The sequence below is a fragment of the Drosophila virilis genome, chromosome X (assembly GCF_030788295.1).
Source record: "Drosophila virilis strain 15010-1051.87 chromosome X, Dvir_AGI_RSII-ME, whole genome shotgun sequence".
NCBI lineage: Eukaryota > Metazoa > Arthropoda > Insecta > Diptera > Drosophilidae > Drosophila > Drosophila virilis.
This window is the reverse complement of record NC_091543.1, coordinates 10,758,411-10,774,687: the sequence shown is the minus strand read 5'-3', so window position 1 is coordinate 10,774,687 and position 16,277 is coordinate 10,758,411. Positions and strand designations below refer to the sequence as shown.

The 16,277-nt window shown below is 46.7% G+C and overlaps 4 protein-coding genes across 5 annotated transcripts; 3 read left to right on the top strand and 1 right to left on the bottom strand.

Annotated features, from left to right (window-relative positions):
* Positions 1–212: 212 nt before the first annotated feature.
* LOC116652047 (uncharacterized) lies at positions 213–4,721 on the top strand. 2 transcript variants are annotated; one of them, XM_032439795.2, is made up of 5 exons: positions 213–633; positions 704–848; positions 1,886–3,933; positions 3,997–4,280; positions 4,350–4,721. In XM_032439795.2, exons 1-4 carry the CDS (start codon positions 451–453, stop codon positions 4,261–4,263), a joined length of 2,643 nt encoding a protein of 880 aa, XP_032295686.1. In that variant the 5' UTR covers positions 213–450; the 3' UTR covers positions 4,264–4,280; positions 4,350–4,721. The 2 variants fall into 2 exon arrangements, with proteins under 2 accessions (XP_032295686.1, XP_070062710.1); XM_070206609.1 differs by lacking the exons at positions 213–633; positions 704–848 and adding an exon at positions 1,658–1,805 and having other exon boundaries at positions 4,350–4,720.
* A 373-nt stretch (positions 4,722–5,094) lies between these two features.
* On the top strand, positions 5,095–7,156 carry LOC6633843 (AF4/FMR2 family member lilli). Its single transcript, XM_002057159.4, has 2 exons — positions 5,095–5,255; positions 5,307–7,156. Exons 1-2 carry the CDS (start codon positions 5,206–5,208, stop codon positions 6,850–6,852), a joined length of 1,596 nt encoding a protein of 531 aa, XP_002057195.2. The 5' UTR covers positions 5,095–5,205; the 3' UTR covers positions 6,853–7,156.
* A 615-nt stretch (positions 7,157–7,771) lies between these two features.
* On the bottom strand, positions 7,772–9,195 carry LOC26531063 (protein SREK1IP1). Its single transcript, XM_015170237.3, has 2 exons — positions 8,968–9,195; positions 7,772–8,875 (listed from the first exon to the last, which is right to left on the bottom strand). The coding sequence occupies exons 1-2, from the start codon at positions 9,070–9,072 to the stop codon at positions 8,144–8,146; spliced, it is 837 nt and encodes a 278-aa protein (XP_015025723.1). The 5' UTR covers positions 9,073–9,195; the 3' UTR covers positions 7,772–8,143.
* A 347-nt stretch (positions 9,196–9,542) lies between these two features.
* On the top strand, positions 9,543–15,025 carry rb (adaptor related protein complex 3 subunit ruby). Its single transcript, XM_002057158.4, has 4 exons — positions 9,543–10,464; positions 10,526–11,384; positions 11,453–12,640; positions 13,046–15,025. Exons 1-4 carry the CDS (start codon positions 9,823–9,825, stop codon positions 13,828–13,830), a joined length of 3,474 nt encoding a protein of 1,157 aa, XP_002057194.1. The 5' UTR covers positions 9,543–9,822; the 3' UTR covers positions 13,831–15,025.
* Positions 15,026–16,277: the final 1,252 nt, after the last annotated feature.

Sequence of the window (16,277 nt, the reverse complement as noted above, 5' to 3'; positions counted from 1 at the left end):
ACATTTAGTGCGTTGTGCAATTGAGGCTAGATTTGATTAACTAACTGCAATAGTTAATCAATGAATCTATATTCATGGCCATCTACTTGTACAAGTTTTGCAAAAAACAACAAAACAACCAGCTTTGGTTAGTTGATCCGTTTTATTCATATTGCAAATATAATGAATGATATTTGTTATTTGCATGCGTGTTAAGAATAATTGTATTCCACGAATATGTTTCCATCGAATTTGTATTGGCTGACCCGATCTGGCAACCTTAACAGTTGGCGCTTAAAGCTTAACTCAAGCGCAGTATATCAAAAATATACTGTATGGTATTTTTTCATCTGCAACTATATGGAATCTGTTCATTTTTGAGTGCGGTCGACCACACTGATATTGTCGTTGTCAGCGGCCAAAATATTTGAATACAATTGTGAGTGCGTATTGTGGCGAAGTGACAGAAAAATGAAATATTTGACCAAGCGACAGCGTAAAAGAAAGAAGGTGCAATTGTTCAATCGTATTGGACAAATCTATTATCAAACCGACACGGACAGCGAAACTGGCGTCGATGCAGACGTTGACATAGACGTTGACAGTGAAGCCGAAGAAGTTGACGAACTGGAGCTAACATCAACAAATAAAAAGGTAATTGATGCGGGTCAGTTTGCCGGCCAAGGGATTTTAGTAAACCATATGAGCTTAAGCCACATTTTAGATACCGATACCGGCCAAGAAGTCCATGTCAACACAGCTGCCAATCAAGGCCATTGCGAAGGGTGGCTGCAAGTCCAAGTCGCAGCAGCAGCAACAGCCGCAGCAGCAGCAGCAGCAGCAGCAAGAAGGGACGGCAACAACATGTGGTGAGTAACCGGCGTTAACGGCGGCGACTGCGGCTGACGTCGGCGTCTGGCGTAGGCGTCATATGCCGCCGCCGCATAAACAAATACCAACCGAGTTTTTAAACAAATGTGCAGCGCATAAACAAAGTGGACGGCTTAAGGCCTTTTCACGCAAGCCAATCATTCTTTTTGCATACCTCCACTAAAACCGAACGCATACCGAGTCAACATATTGCGTATATTATGCAACGTATCTCTCTCGGTCCGTTAAAAAAAGCTCTAACCGATTCGTAACGATCTCAAGCTCAAGTCAGCTCTCTCTCTGTCGCTCTCTCTCTCGGTCTGTCTGTCTGTCTATTTCTGTCCCTGCTCGTGGATCGACTCTCTTGCGTATAACGTCTAAACGACCCGACGCGAAAAAGATATGCCAAACCAGAAGCGCAATGTCGCAGCTGTTGGCATTAGCTGGAAACAGTGAGCGTGTCTGCTTTGTGCCGGTCTTGACGTCGTCCGGTCCGGTCCGGTGTCGACTCCCATCCATATGCCAACTACATTTTAGCCAACTACAGTATTATGTGCTTGCCGCCCGCAAACAAAGAAATTGCCAAAAAAAAAATCAACAAAACAAAACAAATAACCGTCTAAAAAAAAAAATTGTATTAAAATACAGCAGCGACAACAAAAAAATACCGAAAATAGTGCACAAAAAATTCGTTAAAAATACACAAAAAAAAAAAACACGTGCTTTGTGAAAAACAGCATAACCTCCAAAATATCAAGCTACAAAACAAACACAACGAAGAGCTATATAAAAAAAACAATTGTTTCAAGAAATTATTTTTACTCATTCCTTTTGTTGTTGTTGTTGTTGTTTTTGTTGTTGTTGTCTAGCTTTAATTCAGTTGAGTGCGGATAAGAAACATTTTTATAAACTCTTTTGTTGTTGTTTTTTTATGCGCATGTTGTTTTTATTATTGAGTGAGCTTTGAATTTTGTGAAAAATACATTCAACATAGCATTATAATGAACAACAATAATTGTTGTGGCCATCTTTATAGATAATCGCCGCATGAATTTTGGCTCCTGCCCAGTGCCGCCCATTGATCGTGATCTAGAGTGCTATTATCATCGCAATGTGCCACTGACTCTGGGCAACTTCATGGATCTGGATCGGCTCAGCGAGCGTCAGGGACAGCGTCTGAAATCGACGAGCACTCCACAAATCTCACCAACCGTTTCGTATGCCAGCGCCTGTAGCCTTGAGCCAGCTGTGGACATGGAGACGCCGCCACCACCACCTCCACCACCTCCGCCGCCGCCGCCACCGCCACCTCCACCTCCACCACCGCCGCCGGAGTCAGCTAGCAGTTGCAGCAGCAGCAGCAGCAGCAGCAGCAGCAGCAGCGTAGAGGAGCACGCTACCCCGGAGCCCATGCCAGATGATAAGCCCTTAGAGGCAAGCGGCGAAGCAGAGCAGATGGATCTATCGGTTAACGAGCTGCTGACACGTTTTGCCATCAATACACCTTACCAGGAGCTGGCCAGCCTCACGCTAACCATGCTCCAGAACACTGCGTTCGGGCCATTGATAACGGGCAGCCCCAGCACCGGTGGCAATATACCATCATATGAATTCTGGCCGAATCCCTATCAGATAAGTTATCTCAACAATGATGAGCCAATTGGCGCTGTTGCCAGTCTGCCCAATCTCGCTGTTGCCCTGCCGGACAGCTGCCTAAAGCCCATCGGCTATGAGGCCAAGTCCAAGAATGATCGCGAGCAGCTGCAGCCGCACTCGGAGCAACAGCTCGAGAATGGCCATTGCCTGCGTCCATCCTCTGTCGACATGTGGCTGCCCTGGCAGCATCAGCGCCAGCAATGTGATGCATACGAGCCCAACAGCGTGGGTGGCGGGGCCGGTGTTGGCGTCGCGGCGGCAGCAGCAGCAGCAGCTGCAGCCCACATCGATCCGAATCCGAACAGCATTGTGGAGAGCATCAAATGCATTTGGAAGCGCAACAACCATTGGGAGAACATCAACAGCAATGACCACTGGGCCAACTGGGGCAACAATCAAAGCGGCAGCATCTGGAGCGTTATGGAGCCGCAGCTACAATCGCCGCAACAGCAGCAACAGCTCCATCAACAGCAGCAACAGCAGCAGCAGCAGCAATTGCCTGAAAGCAGCTGGGATCAGCGCAGTCGGGCTGTGATGGCCGCGTCGCGTCTGTGCGGCTTCTATGTGCCCGTATCGGTGCCGCCCTCGGAGTATGGTCCGCAAATGGCAGCAGCAGCAGCAGCGGCGGCGGCAGCGGCGGCAGCAGCAGCAGCAGCAACTGCAACAACAGCCGCCAACAGCAATGGCAATATTTACATGCGGAACAGCAATAATCCACGCTACATCAACAGAAGCTATGTTAATTATAATGCACGGACCAATACGCGCACTGTGCAGTATCAGCTGGTGCAGCAGCAACATGCACAGCAGCAACAGTTGCCGCCGCAGCAGGCCCACCTGCGCTATAGCTATATAAATCAAAGCCAAGCACAGCAGCAGCAGCAGCAGCCGCCGTGGCACTGGCAGCAGTGCAGGCCGCCCAAGCCACGCCCACATTTTTATCCTGGTCGCTTCTACAAGGGCAACAGCTTTACCAACAACAACAACAACAACAACAGCAACAACAACAACAATAATGCAGCGCGCAAATATTGCAAGCATTGCTGCTGCAACGGGCGCTATCACAGCGGCAACATACACCTGCACGCCAGCAACAACCCCACCGCCAGCATCTGCAACAGCAACAGCAACAGCAACAGCAACAGCAACAGCAATAATAGCAACATGGGCAACCTGGAGCTGGTCACGGTGAACATGTCACAGGAGGATCTGGACGCAGCCCAAATGTATGCCATACACGGCGAGCGTTTCTTTGAGATGCCCATGGGTAGACGCTATAGGCGCAGTCTTTATCCGCCGGCGGGTCTTGCGGCGGCACCGCTGCCAATGCCGGCGCCACCGCCGCCGCCGCCGCCGCCACCGTCGCCCTCGGACATGTTTCAGGCCAATGGACACATCGATAACTGGCAGCAAGTCGCCATGTTGCAGGTACGTTGGACTCTTTGGCCCACAGAGGCAGACATTGAACCTCCTGTTCTGATCACTTCTTAGTATCAAGAGCCGGAACTAGCTGCAGCTGTGGCACAATCAAAGCCGCCGCCGCCTCCGCCACCACCGCCGCCTCCGCCGCCGCCGCCACCGCCGCCGCCGCTGCCGCTGCCGCCACAGCCGCTGCCGTTGTCATCGGCGTCATCATCTTCGTCACAGTCGGGTCAGGTGACGGCGCCAGTGTGTGACGATTCCAAGCTATATACGGCAAATTTTCCGCCGCTGCCGGCGCCGAATCAGAAACGCGTCGGTCAAAACCAGAGGGATTAGATTGCCGCATGAGTTGAGTTAGTACAAACTGAGTACAAACACAAACAAATTAAGACTTTGCATGCTCTCATATTCTCTATTTACAGTCGAGTCTCTATGCGAGCCCCAACGTCTCTTAAGTGAAGTGTCCGCTTACAATATTTTATCGCCCGATCGTACATCAAATGACAGTCAGCTTAAGTTATATATTGAAAAAGCTTTCTAGGATAATTGTTAATTGTTACTCATTTAGTGATAGAAACTTATATATATTTAGTTTCCATGGTTTTTTTTTTTTGCACGTTTTCGCCAATTGTATGTTGCATTTATTGTTCGAGCCATTCAAATCTTAATAATTAAGTCTAAGCCCTAAACAAATAATCATGGACAGTTTCGTGCGACAGCAAAATAATTTTAAGCTCAAATAGAACTATATTTAAAACAAATCATTAAATATATAAATGTTATAAAATAAACCAACGCAAATTCAATATTTTAAGTGCGATTGTATTTTCTACTGCTGCAAGCAACAAAATTTCGCCTAAGTTTTGTACTTATATATAGGTCTGTCAAAAGTATTTGTCAATTTCTTTTTGTGACCATAACAAGAATGGCTTTAATTACCGTTTAACAATTTTAGTTCAACCCATTTGCATCTTTACTAATATGCATGTTAGATTTAGCTTTTAAAACTAACGGTACGCAATTTAACAGCATTTACGTGTATTTTTCGTTCTGCACACGTTTTCAAACACTGAAAAGTTCAAATATTTACAACCAAAAAATACCGCATGCACAAAATACTAAAAAAAAAAAAAAAACAGTGTGCCCTGAAAACAGCTGTGTTTGACAAAGCAGGCGCTGCCAGATCTGGCCGACCCTTGAGCAGTGAAACGAAGCAAAACATTTTCAAATAGTAAACCTATTCGACATAGAGCAGAGCTGAGAAGGAGCAAAATTAAAATGGAATTTGGGCGCGACAACTATCAGGACTTTTTTGAGAAACTGCACAGGTGAGCTGCACAATAAAGCCAAACAAACGCATCAATTCTGGCCAATTCCAGCACTGAGGGCCCCCGTAACCTGCGCCAGATTTTCGAGGACGATGACAAGCCGCTGCAAAACGAAACCAGCAACTTGCGCTATCAACCGCAGTCAACCAACAAGCAGCAGCAACAGCAGCAACAACATCAACAGCAGCAGCAGCAGCAGCAGCAACAGCAGCAGCAGCTGAAGCCCAAAACAAAAATACATTCCTCTGTGCCGCGCAATAAGCAGGAACTGATGACCGTCGAGAGCTGGAATACTGTTGTGGCTAAAGTGGCGCAGGGCTACAATGGCAGTGATAATGTAGGACGTGTGGGCGTGGCGCTGTCACGAAATGGCGCCGGCGCCGCCAAGCTGGTTGTCTACAAGAGCCGCACCCAGCTGTTGAGCACCCTGCTGCTGACAAAATCGACACAGTCGTCGTCGCCCCGTGCCGGTCCATCGAATGTGATACTGCGTGAATCGTATATGCAGTTCTACGATGATGAGCAGCGCTTCTGGAGTCTGCGCTTTGAGCTGGCCAAGGATGAGGAGGAGTTCACCGATGCACTGATCAAGCTGGGTCTGCCCATCGAGGAGATGCGTACCGAGGCGCAGGCCAGCAAAGCGAATGCCAGCACGCCGCCGCCAACATCGAGCACACTGCCACAGCCGTTGCCGCGTCACCAAATCTCGGTGACATCCACAGCTGAAACGACCACAGTGCCATCCAGTTACGACAGCGAAAGCGAGTCGACACAGTCCAACGAGGACATCATTACCACACATCGCGCGCGTCCAGCCAACAATTCGTTAATGCCGCTGGCAGCCAGCAGCAGTGCCGTATCGCTGGCCATAACGCCCCAGAATATATTGACCGCCTCGCCCACCAGCAAGCTGGAGGTCTATCTCGATGAGCAGCGTGCCACTGGGCATGCCATGGACAAGAAGATGGACACCATATTGCAGGCAATGTGCCGTCTGGCCAGCAGCAGCAATGTACCGTTCAATGACGGCGGCGACTCCAACTCAGTCTGTGTCACGGCCGACCCAAATGAGTCCAAGAAAATGGACACCATATTGCAGGCGATGAGTCGATTGGCCAACAATAACAGTATACAACAGTTCAGCGACAGTATGGACACAACGCGCGGCGTCACCGATAACGAGGATGAGCTGCTTGAACTCGAGCAAAAGCTGCTTGACTTCAAAAAGGAGAATCGTTCGCTTATGAAGAGCCTCAAGGCCAAGGAGCAGGCACTCGCCGATCTGCGCGCCTCCACCTGTGCCCTCTGCGAGGAGCTGCTCGCCCAAAACAATGAACTGAAGCTGCAGAATGCAGCGCTACTAGCGGCCATGTCGAACCAGGGCAACGCTGCCGTCACAGCCGTGGCCAACGTTGCGCCCAATCCTCCATTCGCTGCCGGCAATTGCGGCAATTGTGAGCAGTATTTGACCAAGATTTCTGGACTGGAGCGCCGCCTGTCCGCCCTGCAGACCGCTCTGCTCAATTATACGACCAGCGGCAGCAATTTACCAGCTAATATATCGACTGCTCCGACAGCTGCCTCCTCGCCGCTCTAAAAGATTAGGCATTGTTATTTTGATCAATGACTTTTCGTGTATTATATTTGTATCTATTTATCGTGTGTTATATATAACATATATATATGTATATATATATATATATATATATATATATGTGTATATATATGTGTGTGTGTGCGTGTGTGTGTGAGAGCACGTTTAGTTAAGTGTTATCTACGTCTTAAGTTGGATACTAAATTATCATAGTTGGTAATCGACGCATATGTATAGAAAAAAACGTTTTGGACCAACGCATTCCGTCATGCAAATAAATTTTGATGCAGTTCATCAACAAAGAAAATTCTTGTTGGCTTTGCGCTGGCCGCAAACCCAAACAAAGATTAAGTCCATTCATGCTTCATGCCTTACTCGAAAAGGTAGCGCCAAACAAGCGATGATCGCACATGGCAAGCGCGTGACGTCACAGCTGCTAAGTTCGGCTCGCCAGCTGGTGCATTTACTGTTCGATCTTTCATTTATAACTGTCCATTCTTCTCGCATAGCAAGCGCGTGACGTCACAGCTGCTAAGTTCGGCTTGCCAGCTGGTGCGTTTACTGTTCGATCTTTCATTTATAACTGTCCATTCTTCTCAAAAGTTACATGACTCTCATATTTTATTAGAAAAGTTGTGGAATTCAAGAAACAGGTCTTTTTTTGCACTAAAATGGAAATATTTCGATTTCTTAATGATAAGTATAAATGAATGTAGAATTATCTGTTGCTGCTATTTGTACGACTATATATAATGCAGGCTCGAAATGTGGATCCGGAAGACATGCCGATTCGTTCAGATCATGGAGGGCGTCCGTTGGTTTTATGCTCCTAAAGCGTTTCACCTTGCAACTGTCAAAGCTCTAGGAACGATTGGTTGCGATACGCAAGAGTAGCCCATCCAGATCAACAAGAATATAGATGTAGATTTATGTACTAAACAAATTTGTACATTCGAATTTGTTGTATTTGCAAAGAATGGAAACATTTTTAGGAGGATCGTTACCTTAACACTAAGACAAGTCTAAATGTGTGTGAGTGTGAGTGTGAGGGTGTGTGTATGTGCGAGTGTGTGGCTTAGATGGGACAGTCTGCTGTGAATTGAGGAAGCGCAGTTTAGCTGAACCGCCCGCCAGGTGTGCTCACATTGCCTTCAGATGTAATATATGTATGTATTTATATCGTATATAACTAGCCTAGAGGTTGCTCTATTCTCAACTCATCCTCTCCTTTGTTATCATTTTAACTAATATGTTAAACAAACTAAATGCCATAAAGTGCTTTGGGTAGTCGTTGCTAGTTGGTGCTGCTATCGCTGAGGCTGCTGAGGTATTTGCTGGCGCCAGGTCCATTGCCTGCGCCTCTGCCGCTGCCGCCGGAGCCAACACGATGTCGCTTGCGTTTGGCCTTTGCCTTCTTGCGGCGCGGCGCTGTCGTCTCTGCTTTGCGTTTGTATTTGCCCTGACGCTTCTTTTTGCGCCCGTACTCATCCGACTCGCTGGTGCTGGACTCCTCGTTGTCACTGGAATCCGATTCCGTGTCGCTGCTGGACAAATCCGAGCTCGACGAGTCGCTGTCCGATGATGTGGATGAGCTACTGCTGGAACTGCTGCTGCTGCTGCTGGTGCTGGCAGCTCGACGACGCTTCGATTTCTTGCTGCTGCGTTTATTCTTATGCTTTTTGGCCGTATCCTTGCTGCTGGCCTTTATCTTTGCCTCCTTGTGCTTCTTGCTCTTTCTCTTGCGCTTCTTGTGCCGCTCCGTTTTTGTGTGCTTTGTCGCCGAGGTGACGGCTGTTTTGCTGCTGCTGCTGCTGCGTTTGCTGCTACTAAATTTGTTGCTACTTTTCTTATCTGGCTTGCTTGCAGTTGTTTTTGCCGCTGCTGCAGCTGGTACAATGTCGCCCCCAGCGCCGCCGGCGCCTTTAAGCTCCTGCGCCCGCAGCTCTGTTAGTGGTGTCAAGTAGTCCAGCTCCGAGTCCGAGCTGGTGCTTTCCACATCGAGCAGTATTTCTTTGTTGGGATCAACCTGGACGACGTGCGTAGTGCGTGTTATGCTCAGATTTTATTTGATTTTTTTTCTATATATATATTTAGTTTCGCTTTGCGGCTTATGCTTACCTTGAGAAAATTGCGGCATTGGTATGTCAGGTGACCTGCGTAGCCGCACTTCTTGCAGGCCGCTCGCAGCGTATCCTTGTTGGCATTCGACAGCGGGAAGTTCATGTTACTTGCCAGAGTTAAATTCTGCTCTTTTATATATTATTTGTCCATTAATTGACGTGACAGCGGCACTGGCTAAGTCTGGTCTGCTTTAACAACCACACGGCGGCTATTGTTGTTGTTGTTGCTGCTCAGCTTGCATCGATAATCGATATTTTGTTGACGATAAATGGAGCAGACCAAACAAGTGTTTCCACTGGCAGCTTTCTACTCGATACATTGGTATTTGTTATGTCGATACATGTTGCATATGTTTGATTACGATTATTGATAATTATAAACAACGAATTTAATCAAATTAAAATAATTGTATCATTGTTAGTGGCTTAAAAAATTGTAAAAGAATTAATTGCTTGTTGCGTGTCGTCCATTCGATAATCGATACCAAACTTTCTAAATGTTTCTATAGTGGAAACAGAAGCAGATATGAAAAGCAAGGCAATCGACTGTTATCGATACAGTAATCGTACTCGTGGACACTTGTTATCGAGTAACAACACAAATTTTGCAGTGCCAGTGTGTCGTCCAGTGCCAGATATGACAAACTATTGCCAATTGATGTAAACGAATTCGCCGTGCATTGCCAAGTGGAGTGTAACAGTGTATCAGCAGGTTTCAGACGACGCTTTCACCGTTTTCGCACGCCCCCTCCCCACACACACACACACACACACACACACGGACTGCACAAAATAGTACAGAATACAAAAGCAAGAATTGAATCTCCAATTGGGAATTGGGATCCCCCGCAAGATGCAACAGAACGCAGCCAGCAATCCGTTTTCGGTGGCCGCCTATGGCGATCGACCCCAAATCGGGCTGGACGTAGAGTTCGGCGCCGATCCGGCCAGCGGTGCCGCATTCTTTCAGAGCGATGGCCGCAAGCATGATGACCTGAAGCAGATGCTGGATAGCAATAAGGATGGCCTCAAGCTGGAGGCGATGAAGCGCATCATTGGCATGATAGCGCGCGGGCGTGATGCCAGCGATCTGTTTCCGGCTGTCGTCAAGAATGTCGTCTCCAAGAATATTGAGGTGAAGAAACTGGTGTATGTCTATTTGGTGCGCTATGCCGAGGAGCAGCAGGATTTGGCACTGCTCTCCATATCAACATTCCAGCGCGCCCTGAAGGATCCCAATCAGTTAATACGCGCCTCAGCACTGCGCGTCCTCTCTTCCATACGAGTCGGCATGATTGTGCCCATTGTTATGCTGGCAATCCGGGACAGCGCCGCGGATCTGAGTGCATATGTGCGCAAGACGGCAGCGCATGCCATACCCAAGCTGTACTCGTTGGATGCCGACCAAAAGGACGAGCTGGTCACGGTCATTGAGAAGCTGCTCTCGGATCGCACCACGCTGGTGGTGGGCTCCGCCGTCATGGCCTTCGATGAGGTAAGATTGCTCCTGACTGATGCACATTTGCGTTTGGTTCAATTGGTTTCGAATTCAACAGGTTTGCCCGGAACGCGTAGATCTCATTCACAAGAACTATCGCAAGCTGTGCAATCTGCTGGTGGATGTGGATGAATGGGGCCAGGTGATTATCATCAATATGCTGACGCGCTATGCACGCACCCAGTTCGTTGATCCTAATGCGGACGAGGAGCCGGGCCAGAATGAGGCTCTGGATGCGGATGCGCCCCCAAATGAGCGCTTCTATGATGAGTCATCCAATTCCAGCAGCGATGCGGATGCTACCAGCGAGGACGAGGCCACAGCCACGGGCACAGCCACGGCCAAGGACAAGGCCAAGTCCAGCAAAGCGAGCAACAACAACAGCAACAACAATGACAAAGACAATGACAATAGCAGCAACAACTACCACATCGACCTGGATCATCGTCTGCTGCTGCGCCAGACCAAGCCGCTGCTGCAGTCACGCAATGCATCCGTCGTGATGGCCGTGGCCCAGCTGTATCATCATGTGGCGCCCCGTAATGAGGTGCAGCTAATCGCGAAGGCTCTGATACGGCTGTTGCGTTCGCATAAGGAGGTGCAGAGCGTGGTGCTCAATTGCATTGCATCGATGTCGGGCCGTCGCAAGATCATCTTTGAGCCGCATCTGAAGTCGTTCTTTGTGCGCACCAGCGATCCCACGCACATCAAGCTACTCAAGCTGGACATACTCACCAATCTGGCGTCTGCATCGAGCATCTCTCTCATCTTGCGCGAATTCCAGACCTACATCTCCAGCAACGATCGTCCGTTTGTGGCGGCCACCATTCAGGCCATCGGTCGCTGTGCAGCCAGCATCAAGGCGGTCACCGAGACTTGCCTCAGCGGTCTTGTGCATCTGCTATCCAATCATGATGGTAAGCTCTAGAAGTTTGTTAAAGATTTCTATATGTATATATGCGAATATGTCTTGTTGTTCACACAGAGCACGTGGTGGCTGAGAGCGTGGTGGTCATCAAGAAGCTGCTGCAGAGCAAGGCCGCCGAGCACTACGAGATTATCACCCAGATGGCCAAGCTGATTGACTACATCAATGTGGCGGCTGCGCGTGCGGCAATCATTTGGCTAATTGGCGAATACAATGAGAAGGTGCCGCTTATAGCGCCAGATGTGCTGCGAAAGATGGCCAAATCGTTTGTCGACGAGCAGGATGTTGTCAAGCTGCAGGTGCTCAATCTGGGCGTCAAGCTCTATCTGACCAATCCGGCCCAGACGTCGCTGCTCTGCCAGTACGTGTTCACACTGGCCCGCTACGATACCAACTATGATGTCCGTGATCGGGCACGTTTTCTGCGTCAGTTCATCTTCCCAGCCAGCGGCGGCACCACTGTGCTTACGGAGCATGCACGTCAGGTGTTTCTGGCTGCCAAGCCGGCGCCCGTGCCGGAAAGCAAATACCGTGACAGCAACAACTATCAGCTGGGCTCTCTATCGCACTATCTGAATATGCAAGCTACGGGCTATAAGGAATTGCCCGCATTTCCCGTGCTGGCACCCGATTCTAGTGTGCGCAACATTGCCGGCTACATGCAGGAGAAGCTGCCCGGTGAAAGTCCCGACCGCAGCAAGTCCTCCTCAACCAAGGGCGCTGGCAAGGAGGCGCGCGAGAAGAGCTTCCTATCCGAGTCGGAGAAGTCATCCGCCTATTCCGAGTCCAGTGGCAGCAGCAGCGACTCTAGCAGCGACAGCTCATCCGGCAGCGACAGCGAACAGGAGGATGATCAGCTGAAGCCGGCACAAACCAAGACACCAAAGGCTCCCATTGCGGCGCCCAAGCTGATCGATGAGACCAGCAGCAATCCAACCGATGATGCCGCCGGCGCCAGTTCCGCAACGATTCCGCATAATCTAAACAACAATGCTATTAATGATTCAGGCACCTCCGACAGCGGCGAATCCTCGCTCTACAGCGGCAGCGACGGCGACAGCAGCGATTCGGGCAGCGACAGCGAGCAGCAGCAGCAGAAGCCAAAGGATTCGGCTGAGCAGAAGCAGCAGCCGCCAGAGCCACAGCCGCCAGCCAAAAGCAGTTTAGATCTGCTGCTTGATCTGTACGATATACCGCCCATTGGGCCGGTGATGACGCCCTCGCTGGGTGGATTCCTAACGCCAGGTAAGCTCACACTCAATCTGAATCCAAACGTCTATAATTTTGCAATTGTGCTTTTAAAGCCATGTCTCAAAATTGATATTGATGTGGTGAAAATATGATGTAGGATGTTCCCTAACAAAAGAATATATATTTAAATAAAAGAGACAGGGAAAGAAAGAGAGAGAGAGAGAGACAGGAACTGAAAGCAAGGCGAAACTTTAATTGCATATATTGTAAACTCAGCTTAACGATTAAAACAAGTCTTGCTTGAAGCTCAAAGCCGCTTAAAGCTCCACTTAATTTAATAAAGCTCACTCAAGCTCTACTTTATACAATAGAACTCACTTTAAGCTCTCGAGTGCCCTTAAAGCTCTCTTCGTTCTAAGCTCTTGCCACAACTTATACTCATGCATCAACTATTTACAGGCACACCGATGATGCCCGGCCAGGCTGCCTTGCAGCCGCAGCAGGCGCGCAATCAGATCGAATTGGTTGGACCCTCGCACACGGAGTTCAAGCACAAGGAGCTGCTGAACAAGGTCAGCGGACATGGTTTGCAGCTCTCGTATCGCTTCACACGTGCACCGCATCTCTACTCGTCGGCCATGTGCTCCATTGAGCTGCAGTTTCAGAATCGCAGCGACCAGGAGCTAACCAGCATACGCATGGGCCAGCAGCAGCTGCCGCCGGGCATGCAGCTCAGCGAATTTGCGCCCATAGCACAGCTGCAGCCACAGCAGCTGGCTAGCGGCATACTGGGCGTGGATTTCAACGATACAACGCACGCGATCGACTTCGAGCTAATTTCCAGTGGCGGCAGTGCACGCGTCCAGCTAAAGCCGCCGGTGGGCGAACTGGTGCGTTCGGTGCAAATCGGCGAGAGTTGCCACCGGGAGGAGCGTGCCAAGCTGCGCGGCATGAACGAGCACCAGTGCGAGCTGCGCGGCATGCAGCGTGACCAAATCGATCTGTTGGCCCTCAAGCAAAAGGTATACGAATGCCTCAATGTGGCGCACACATACAGCTCGCCGGCGGAGCAGCTGCATTGCTTTGCGGGGCAAACCTTGAGCTCCAAGAGTCTGGTGCTGCTCACGCTGCAATGGCAAACGGATGACGCGCTCACCCTGCTGGTCAACTGCGAGAAGATGGTCATTGGCTCCATGGTGCTCAACGAGCTGCGCAACGCTCTCCAGCTGAGCTTTGCCATGTAAGAGTTGGACTATATATATATATATATATATATATGTGTGTGTGTGTGTGTGTGTATAGATATATATGTATGTAATCCAGCCAGATTAATCAGTTGAAATTATTGTTAATTGAACAAATGATGCATCCTTACATGCTAAGGCCCAGTCCAAATGCTACATAGAACAAAGCCGCAGCATTACGTATATAGCAAATAACAGATTACACAATATATATATACATATATATATATATATATATACACTAGGTTATACGAAATTCCAAACAGCTGAAATGAAGTAAAAGCTAAGCAAAGAAAATAACAAAAGAAAACTTAAAGAAAAACTTGACAATTTTGTTGCATGTGTGCGCGCGCGAGTCTCTCTGTGTGTGTGTGTGTGTGTATGTGTTTGTCAATATCTATGCATATATCTTGTATTCGTACTATTAAGTCATATATATTTATATATATATATATAAATATGTGTAACTATGTGTGCGTGTGTATGTGTGTGTTTTTGATGTTGTAACTCTGTTGCCTTTGTGTGCTCTATGCGGCCTTTTTCAAACTCTCTAACAGAACTATATATATATATATAGATATATATATATATATATAAACCATATCTAACTGATGTTTAGCAGCAAAAACTAATTGTTAACGGAAATTGTTGCCTAATTAACTCGCATGACGAGAGCGATGACAAATTGAAAGCTACTTTATCTTCTATATATATATATATATATATATATAATTTTCTCCTTTTTTTTTATATGCATGTATACTATATATGTCAAGATATCTCTCTGATATTTTATACGTATATGCTTGTGCACATTGCCTTTAAGCCAAAAAAAAAAAAAAAAAACAAAAGAAATGCTAAAGCTTGCTATATATTTTTTTGTTCCTTTTATTATATTTATTATTATTTTTTGCAACGTGAAAATTAACAGTTTATTGTAACTATTTAAAGGGGAGCCTAGCTCCGAGAGTTAAAAACAAATTTTACACCGGCAGGCACCTGTTGAGAATTATAATCCATCTATTCTAAATAATTAGATGCTAAAGTAAAACCGTTTCCTACGCCAACTTTTTCAGCTCCCCCCATTTTACTGCATTTCTACTAAAATTTAACTAAAAGCAAAAAAACAAAAAAAAAAAAAATAACAATTAAAAATGAGAGAAACTGAAAACAAAAAACGTAACGATTTTTCGAAGCATTTTTGTTTTAGTTTCCATCCTTTTCGGCTTTTTAAAGAGAACTCGTGAATACTTAGCAATCGAATGTTGAAACTTTACATCTTTTTTATAAATCAAAAACGATTCGTGTTTCCCATCTCATGCGCATGTTAACGTTAATGAACAATAAAATATATATATTTGTCTATATGCCATGCGCAATTATTGTTAAAAGAAAAATGAAAATCCAATTATAAATCATATTATTATATTGTATGCTTAAACCTACGCAAAATGAACAAACATCTATTGAAAATAAACGCTATGTTTAAAAAAAAAAAAAAAAGAACGGGCTTATAGAAAATGTGCGAGAGATCAAGATTATTTGCCCTCCTTATCCAATTCATGTCTTTAGCTGTAACTGAATCAATATTATATTATTTTAAGCTTCAATTCAACATATTTCAACTGATAGTACTGTAAAGTAAGGAACGCTCGATGGATCTCGGGGACTACAAGACTTGGAGGCTTCAAATCACAAAACAACTCAATCGTTGCAGTTCGATATATAATCGATAAATATCGGATTTTCAGACCTGGTTTTCTAAGCATACCTCGAAAATTATAAGAGCTAGGTAAACTAAGAAAGGAAAAACAGGCTCTTGAATCTGTTCGTTTCTTTCTTTGGCGAACACAAAAACCACAGTGGAGCCCCCATAAGTAAAACATTAATTACAATTTTTTAAGTTTTTTTTTTCCCCGTTTTTTTTTTAAGGGACTTGGGACTTACTTTTGAAGATCGACAGTAGGAACCAGCAAGCAGTTCAGTTCCTGCAGAATCGGAGTGTCGCATTCTACGTTTTCGGCTGGAACACTTTATCCAAAGTTGTTCGTATGACTTGGAAATCGCTGCTGATGGAAAACTTGTGGAGTTTTGTGGTTTTTAGTTGTTTTTTTGTATTTGTTTTGCTTGGATTTGCACAATTAAAAAGCTCAATTTCATGCTTATAATATAAACCATTAAGTTTTAGTTAAGTTAGGTTAGTTTTTGCACAGCTGCACTTAAAAATTGTTTAGGTTAGGTTTAGGACATTTTTGTGGTTAAGTTTAACGTTTCAAATCGCAAGTTTCGAGATGAAGAGCGAGAGAGAGCGAGATAGAGCGAAAGAGAGCTGGCGAGCGAGCGTTGGCGTGATTCATAAATGAACTGCTTGCTTGGTTGAGAAGTGAGCGAGAGCGAGAGAAATATAGAGATAGAGCGAGCGTGCGTGCTTTGAAGTGACTGTTAAA